Here is a 9161-nt window from a genome sequence, read left to right as displayed (position 1 = left end):
GCCAACAAATGGCATGTCAGCTAGCATCACTAGTGGGTATTTCAGCTTCCAAAGCTGCATTTTCTTTTACATATTTTAGATATGCTTTACAAACAGAAAAATCTGTGATTGGGCTAATTTTTCTAGAATAATTTGGAGCTACATTTTCCAGAAAAATTCCCAAATAGGTGATTTTATGAATACTGAACCAAGAGTGGCAGCAGATGAAAATGAATTTCTTCATATTGTGTATATTCACATTGAGCCATGTTTTCTAGTAAAGGCTGTATCCGACCTCAGTCTTGGTTGATGGGATACAGTTGGAAGTGCAAATAATGTAATCTAAATATTGCTGTGCTAAATGTTAGGCAGCCATATTGGATCTTGATGTCAGGGTTGTTGAAGAATCTAGCTATTTTTTTGGGGGGGAAATCACACTTTTGGTAAAAACTGATAAAACTCTGGAATAATGCCAAATCCAACGTAAATTCACGCCGAAAAGGAACTCGGAAAGTGGCGGGCTTTATCCGGCTTAAACTGCTTCTTCTTCTTTTGATGCAGTTTTATTGATTGATCGATTTTTACATTACTGCCCCCTGGTGGTCAAGAGAGACATCACATTACTGATTCACTGAGCTAGAATATGTTGTGTTCACTCAAATTTAAATTTAATTAAAAAAACACTTTATTAATCCTAAACCGAAATAATTCCATTAGGTTAACATGTGACATGCTGTGTTTATTAGAATTGATCTGAAATCCTGTAATAATAAAATAAAAACACGCGCACAGAAACCGTAGAACTACATTACCCACAAAGCCTTTGCGCGGGTTTGCTTTAAAAGCCGGGGACGCATTTGTTTTCGTCGCTGAAAACATGGCGGCGTTCGAACAACCGGTGGAACCGAGCAGCAACATCAGCAGCAGCAGCAGCAACAACATCCCAGATTATGAATTTATGAACTTAAACTCCACACCTTTTCACATCGGCTCCTTCCGGGACGAGTGGCTGGAAAGACTGAAGCCGGAAGACTTTTCCTTCCAGCCGGGAGACCAGGACTCGTTCGAAGCTCGCTTCGCTGCGGCGATGGGGGTCGGAGAGGAAACCATGACTGAACTCAGATCCGTCTGCAGGTCGGTGGCCCGAACTCCAAACGGTTCCCACACAAGAATACCAAAGGTCCAATCACAGCCCTTTGGGTGGCTTTAATTTTCCCAGGGCTTTTGATAATTTCTCATCGCTTAGATTAGCCTACAAGCTAATTAAAACCCCAAATTCACTCTTTCACTAATTAGAAAATTACATAACAGCGTAATATACATTTTTAATACAGAAATGTTCAGTTGTGGCTCACAGGCTGACGGGGAAGACAAAAAGTTATTGCTAAACAAGCTCACAGAGTGCTGTGTTCAAGCCTCTGTGGAAAGTTGAGTGGAAGGAAAAAGTAACATTGAAAGAAGAGTCCATCTACCGCTGGGTTCACAAATAAAAAATAAAAGTTAAGTTACTTAGCCACAAGCTGATCGCCTCCATCCCACTCATTGATGCAGTAATTCAAGCTGGAGTGTTGATTTTTTTTTTTTATTTATGCTAAAGAAGAGAGGTATTTCAATCCATAGGAAACAAATTCAAAGGTTTTTAATTCCTTTTTTCCGGTTGCAGTGTCGATTCGCTTCTTTGCCATTCTGGAGATCAGGAGCGCGACCCGGAAGTCGTCCCTCCAAACACGACACTAAAGACTCTGACGTAAGCCCGGTTCCCATTTATTCATCCCAGTTACTGTCTGGATTCCCCAGCAGGATGACTCTGTCTGTTTTTACTGACAGACACAGAAAAAAGAAGAACAAAACTCAGAAATGTACCAGAAACAGACATGACCTCTACGCGGATGAACTGGTGGGTGAACCGAAGGATTCATGTTCATCTGGAAGTCTAATATGTCAGAGATTAATTTATTAATATATTCCAAATCAGAATGAAAGTTGATCGTTTGTTTCCTCTGAATGGTTTCCAGGACCGCCTGACTGCAGGAAGGCTACCAGACACCAAGGCTAACCAGCTCCCTGAAGGGGAACTCATTCTAACTATCAATATCTACTTCCCTGGTACCATGGAGAAAGTGAGCATTTATCTCCGTTTTGTCACATCGTTCGTCATCACATTTATCCCTGAATGGTTCCTCTGTGGGGCTGACATTTCCCTTCTACGGCGGCCCAGAAGGGTCAACAAACCGCAAAAGCCACAATGAAAACCACATTAGAAGTAATGGTAAAATGAAAATTATGCTAAAGCGGAAGGTTTTGGCATGAAATCCGTTTCATGCCAAAACCGATGTGATGCTAAACTGGAAGTTATGCTAGCAAGTTTTTCATGAATTCACTTTCATGCTAAGAGAGGTTCTGCTTAAAAAGGATTTATGCTAAAACAGAAATTATGCTGAAGCCGAAGTGACTCTAAAATGTAAGTTTCCATTTTAGTGTCGCATCACAAATCCTGTTTTGTCCTAAAACTAAATTTATCCTAAAATATAACTTATGCTAATACAGAAGCTATGCTAGCACAGTTATCATGAATTCTGTTGTATAAAACAGAAATCAAATGATTTCTGATGCTACAGAAGTTATGCTAGCAAGTTTATCCTAATTTTTTCGCATCCGTTCTAGCATAACCTGCACTGTGGCTTTTGCATTGTGTGTACCTTGTGGACCACCATACTCTTAAACTTCCCCCAGTTTAACCACCTCAGACCCCACACCACGCTGCTGATGACCGGCTCCCACACCCTGGCCGAGCTCCGGGACGCCGTCTGCTGCGTCAGCGACCTGCAGGTGTGCGGCGAGTTCAGCAGCACGCCGGACATGGCGCCAGACTTCATGAGCAAAGTGAGCAGCTGGACATTTACAGCGACTGGACGCTCCAGTCGATTGGCCACCTAACCGTCGTGTTTTAATGCTTCTTGTTTCAGGATCTTTTCAAATCTGCCTACTTTTTCTTCGAAGGAGTTTTCTACAATGACATGCGCTATCCAGAGTGCCAGGACATCAGCAGGTCTGTTTCTGGCTTTTCTATGAGAACATATTTCAATAAGTCAGAACAGGTTCCCATTCTAGCTGGGTAAAGCAAGTTTGTGCTCTAGTTTTATGTTCAACAGTGATGTGAGGAGGAATTAAATTCCTGTAAACGGAATCAGCAAAAATCCTTAAAGCAGAATATTTTAAACCTGGTTTGAAACTTTCACAAACTTTCATTTTCTCTTCTTTTAGTGCAAAATAATCCACTCCAAGTTTAAAATACAAGTATTGACGTTTTCAAACTAGAATAAATTAAAGTCACTCAAGGTAGTAAAAAATTACATGAAAAATTAGCCTTTAGCCATTTTTGAAATCGGAAGGCTCAATCGTAAGCCAACTTCAGCGCGGAAAGTTTTCTTTAGAAGAAAAAACTGCGACTTTAGCAACTAGCATGTCAAAGTCACGGATGATCAGCTTTGGCATGCTAGTTGTTAGCTTCTCCAAGATTAAAGCCAGCATGTCCGAGGCTAATGGTAGCCATTTCAATGCTAGCACTAGCCTATCCACTGCTAATGCTAGCCTAGCCACTGCTAATGCTAACCAGTCCAACGCTGCTAGTACTAGCCTAATGATAGCCTGTCCATGCTAATGGATACCAAAGGGAGAAAGTAATCCTGGTCGTGACCAACCTAGGCATGCTAATTGTTAGCCTTTCCAAACCACCGCTAGCTAGTACTGTCCTTTTCATTTGCTGGTGCTGGTTGCTAGGTCACTGTTGTCGGCCTATCATGAATCAGATCAGTATCTATATTCAGGATGGATGTGGCCTCTTGTGATGCGGAAGTAGCCACCACTGAGAGGGCAGTAGTCTTAATTTTGGCACTAATTTGCACCATAGATTTGCACCTGGACCAGGGATGACCGCATCCTTGAGAAGATTGTCGAGCAAAATCTCCTCCCAAGAATGAAACGTTTGTAGAAGGAAAGAGACGTCACAAAAACAAATGTTTCTGGACGATAAATTGTCCCAGAAGTTATCGCAATAAGCGATAATATTTTCAAGTAAAATAATGTGAGATCACATTCTCAAGGATAAATAAACTTTAAATTCTAATGAACAGTTAACCCTGGAACTGCAGGACATTATCCAAAATAAAACAACTGAAACAAAAACAATTATGACGTTTCTGAAAACAAAACTGTCCTTTCAAAAAGGTTTAACATCAGACTGAAGACAAATGATAAATCATGCAAATGAAAATTTAGCTTGTTTTGATTTATTATGCGATTAATTGATTTATTGCTTATTGTAACGGGCATGATGAGGAGTACCGTATTTTCCGCACTATAAGGCACCTAAAAACCTTCAATTTCCTCAAAAACCAACAGTGCGCCTTATAATCCGGTGCTTCTTTTATATGGACCAATATTGATCCACAACGGGTCTAGCAACTACGGTAAGCAGCTGCCGACTTCATTTTCGCCTGTAGAAGAAGTGCGTGGTGCATGCTGGGATAGTTGTCAGAATGCTGGTTTGTTAATAAAGTTTGACTGACCCATCTACCTACCGACCTGACAATCAGGTCGTCTGCTGGTCATTTAGCACCAGGTTCTCCACCAACATGCTGTGCGCGAACAGAGAAGGGTGACCATCGTCCGGCCCAGAAGGCTCTCCTCGCCGACCCGAGTCGGACTGTTTTGTTGACATTCACTTTAGCGCAGCTCCATCTAGTGGATGCATAACGTAACTCCAGCCTCTATTGTAGCGTCTATTCTATGCGCCTTATACAGGTCCTTCTCAAAAAATTAGCATATTGTGATAAAGTTCATTATTTTCCATAATGTATTGATAAAAATTAAACTGTCATATTTTAGATTCATTGCTCACCAACTGAAATGTTTCAGGTCTTTTATTGTCTTAATACTGATGATTTTGGCAAACAGCTCATGAAAACCCAAAATCCCTGTCTCAAAAAATTAGCATATCATGAAAATGTTCTCTGAACGAGATGTTAACCTCATCATCTGAATCAACAAATAACTCTAAACACCTGCAAAAGATTCATGAGGCTTTTAAAAACTCCCAGCCTGGTTCATTACTCAAAACCGCAATCATGGGTCAGACTGCTGACCTGACTGCTGTCCAGAAGGCCATCACTGATGCCCTCAAGCAAGAGGGTGAGACACAGAAAGACATTTCTGAACCAATAGGCTGTTCCCAGAGTATCARGGCWCCTCAGTGGGAAGGAAAAAGTGTGGCAGAAAACGCTGCACAACGAGAAGAAGAGGTGACCAGACCCTGAGGAAGATGGTGGAGAAGGACCGATTCCAGACCTCGGGGGAAGCAGTGGACTGAGTCTGGAGTAGAAACATCCAGAGACACCGTGCACAGGCGCGTGCAGGAAATGGGCTACAGGTGCTGCATTCCCCAGGTCAAAGGTCAAGCCACTGTTGAACCAGAAACAGTGGCAGAAGCGCCTGACCTGGGCTACAGAGAAGCAGCACTGGACTGTTGCTCAGTGGTCCAAAGTACTTTTTACGGATGAAAGCAAATTTTCATGTCATTCAGAAATCAAGGTGCCAGAGTCTGGAGGAAGACTGGAGAGAAGGAAATGCCAAAAGGCCAGAAGTCCAGTGTCCAGTACCCACAGTCAGTGATGGTCTGGGAGCCATGTCAGCTGCTGGTGTTGGTCCACTGGGTTTTATCAAGGGCAGGTCAATGCAGCAGCTATCAGGAGGTTTGGAGCACTTCATGTTTCCATCTGCTGAAAAGCTTTATGGAGATGAAGATTAAATTTTTCAGCACAACCTGGAACCTGCTCACAGAGCCAAAACCACTGGTATACTGACCATGGTGCTGCTGTTGGCCTGCCAACTCTCCTGACCTGATGAGCTGAAGGCCATCGAAGCATCCTGGGCTCCACAACACCTCAGCAGAGCCACAGGCTGATGGCCTCCACGCCGCATTGAAGGCTGCAGAAGGATTCCTGACCAAGTACTGATGCATAACTGAACATAATTATTTGAAGGTTGACTTTGTTGATATTAAAACACTTTTCTTTTATTGGTCGGATGAAATATGCAAATTTTTTGAGACAGGGATTTTGGGTTTTCATGAGCTGTTTGCCAAAATCATCAGTATTAAAACAATAAAAGACCTGAAATATTTCAGTTGGTGTGCAATGAATCTAAAATATATGACAGTTTAATTTTTATCAATACATTATGGAAAATAATGAACTTTATCACAATATGCTAGTTTTTTGATAAGTATATGAAAAACGTTTTTAAATGGGCCATTCATTGAAGGTGTGCCTCATAGTGCGGAAAATACGGTAATTTGTAAAGCTAATTAAACGATGAACTGGTTTCGTCCTCAGATTGGTTTCGTTGAATCCTCATGACTGTTGTAGTTTACGACCCAACGACAAAGTGTAGATCCACTCCTCTGGGTCATGAATGGCTTTTTAATTCTGAATTTTAATGATTTATCTGTTCTGCCTCGACAGGGAAAGCTCAAAACGAGACTTTAATTCATTTTTAATAATACAATCACATTTATTGTGGTATTTTCTAATGTTTCTGGATGTAACAGGACTCATCCAACCATTTACCTTTTGCTCTAAAGTTACTTTTTTCATAATTTTTACATTGATTCTCGTCTTTTACTGGGAATCCAGTACGACCATCGACTGGGCGAAGTCCCACAACTACCCACCGTTCAGCACGGCCAAAATGGAGGACACGCGGCTGGTGGACCTGAAGGTGAAGGTGGGGTTTCCGTACCTCTACTGTCACCAAGGCGACTGCGAACACCTCGTCATCATCACCGACGTCAGGTCAGCGGCTTGTTGTGAAACGGAAAAGTTTTTTATTTTATTTCTGCAAAGTAAGGATTTCTAAAATGATTCAGTTTGCGTAAGCAGAGCGGCCGCTGGCGTCACAAATGTGAAATTAATTTCCTGTTTTTGTGCCGCAGACTGGCGCACCACAGCGACTGCCTGGACACGGATCTTTACCCGCTGCTCACCCATAAGAACCGCTTGATGACCCAGAAATGTTCCGTCTGCCACGTCTTCATCGGCAGGTCCGTGAACGTCGGCGGTCGCATCCAGAGCATCGTCTTTGACCTCTGACCTCTGGTGTGTTTGGGTTTTTGCAGATGGTACACCACCAGGGACCAGTTTGCGCCCAGCGACCCGTGTCTGTTCTGCGATAAATGTTTCCGGATGCTGCATTACGACAAGGAAGGGAAGAAACTGGGAGACTTCCTGGCGTATCCGTACGTGGACCGAGGCGCCTTCAACTGATTTACGCTTCATAATGAAGACAAACATGGATTTATTTTAATTTTTACCGTTTACTGCTGCATTTTGACTTCTACTGGTGTGTCTCCAGTTGGAAAACATTAAACTTTAATGTAATGCCTTTCAGGAAGGAGGTCTTGGGTTCAAATCCCAGTCTGGGGTTTTCCTGCAAGTGACTTATTTCTTACAGAAAGTTTGTGTTTTTATCTTGGAAAAGATGGAAAGTCCACGTTTGACCTGCTTTGCTTTTGCATTTTGCACTTTGGTTTGTGGTGCATTTATATCCTAAAGAGAGACGAGTGTCAAAACGAGATATTAACGTACGTATACAGCAGAAAGTATGGCGGCCGGCCACTGTAAGACCTTTCTTCATTATGAACCGATCGGTACATTATTGCAAAATGTAATGCGAGGTAACAAAACAAAGTCCTGTCAAACGAACCAGACTAGTTGAGCAACCTGTTCCTCTCCCAGCCTGCGGGGGGCGCTTCACCAAGAACCACTGACACAAAATCCTCTGAAGAAAGTATTTCAAATCCAGTAAATTTAACAAATTTGAAAAGTTATGACTATTGAAAGTCTGAAATTAACTAAATGTTTTTGTAGCAAATATTTGACTTCTGTGAAATTGGAAATTTCCTTGTTTCTAGAAAATTTGAGATTTTAACAATTTGAAACTTTTCAGAGTTTTTTGGCAGATTTTCTATCAACATAAAAAAAAACTGCAGCAACGGAAATGTAATTAAACGGATTACCTAAAAATAAATCAGTGTTTTAGTGAAAATCCATCTGTAATCCTCACAGTGAAATTCAGCATTTTTCCAACTTTTACGTTGAAAAGACAAAAATGTAAATCATGAAGAATGAAACAAACAAACATGGTGGTTGTGCTGTAGCTACCACTTTATTACCGGATGATGACACAAACACAAAAATACTCTTATATACATCTAGGTTTTAAAAGACATGATGTAAAATAAAGCACTTTGTTGGCTAAAAGGAGACTTTGGCAAAGTCCACAGTTTTCAGTTTGTGCGTCTGTTAAACATGTTAAAAACATGTTTACAGAATCTGCACTTCAAGTCCTGGGAGGTTCACAACTGAAATGATCGACCAAAATAAAAACGAAAACACTTCACGATGAAGACGAGGAGGAGGAGGAATGACCCCGCTTCTCATACGCGTTCATTAAAATTCACAACTACACCGACAGGAATTAAATACATCCAACAGCAGGCGGCACAAGGTGTCCGAGTACAAAAATAAAACTATGCAGCAACTTGGTGAACTGAAACCTTGGAAGCAGCAGCAACACAACACTTCAAAAGACCTGGAAACCGTCGTCCACCAGGGGGCGTCGTTCCAGTACAGCAGCGAATCTCTTCTTCGGGTCGGCGGGACGGTTCAGGCCGACTCCTGAAGTTTCGGAGGACTGCGGTCGGAAACGGAGGGAAAATGTAAAACCGACCGCAAAACAAGCAGAAGACGGAGAAATGTGAGCAAGGCTGAAGCGATTAATCGAATCAATCGTGATTAATCAATTATTGAAATTGTCAAATAATTTGGCAATCGATTAATTGGAGAGTCGAAACACGGCCTGAAAAAAAACACCTTAAGAGTAGTAATTGAGCCAAAACTACAAAACAAATATCAGTCGATATTGATAATTGATTGTTTTGTTTTAAGTAACTGAAATGCTGCCAAACTGGTGGCATGACTTTCCGTTTTATCCGGTTTTCTCTCCGCGCTGTTTGTTTTCATTTTTAAGCAGTTAGTATGACACTCAGCAGGCAGTTGCTAGGCAACCGAAGTGGGGCGGAACTTGAAACCGCTTCTTACCCAGCATGTTGTTGCTAGGCAACC

The 9161-nt window shown here is 41.8% G+C and overlaps 2 protein-coding genes across 3 annotated transcripts in view; one reads left to right on the top strand and one right to left on the bottom strand.

The window, feature by feature from the left end:
- The first annotated feature begins 840 nt into the window (after window positions 1-840).
- snapc3 (small nuclear RNA activating complex, polypeptide 3) lies at window positions 841-7893 on the top strand. Its single transcript, XM_008422736.2, has 9 exons — window positions 841-1113; window positions 1643-1726; window positions 1807-1876; window positions 1995-2099; window positions 2713-2862; window positions 2946-3028; window positions 6672-6830; window positions 6971-7078; window positions 7154-7893. The coding sequence occupies exons 1-9, from the start codon at window positions 857-859 to the stop codon at window positions 7299-7301; spliced, it is 1164 nt and encodes a 387-aa protein (XP_008420958.1). The 5' UTR covers window positions 841-856; the 3' UTR covers window positions 7302-7893.
- A 712-nt stretch (window positions 7894-8605) lies between these two features.
- The window catches only part of psip1a (PC4 and SFRS1 interacting protein 1a), an 11646-nt gene continuing 11090 nt past the window's right edge, over window positions 8606-9161 (bottom strand). For both annotated transcript variants that reach the window (XM_008422748.2, XM_008422756.2), the window contains one exon: window positions 8606-8730. In XM_008422748.2, coding sequence (XP_008420970.1) covers window positions 8703-8730 — 28 coding nt within the window. In that variant the 3' untranslated portion in view covers window positions 8606-8702. The remainder of the gene's footprint in view (window positions 8731-9161) is intronic.

This window comes from Poecilia reticulata, linkage group LG1 (genome assembly GCF_000633615.1).
Source record: "Poecilia reticulata strain Guanapo linkage group LG1, Guppy_female_1.0+MT, whole genome shotgun sequence".
NCBI lineage: Eukaryota > Metazoa > Chordata > Actinopteri > Cyprinodontiformes > Poeciliidae > Poecilia > Poecilia reticulata.
Note: the sequence above shows the minus strand (reverse complement) of the source record. Positions and strands in the feature narration are given on the sequence as shown.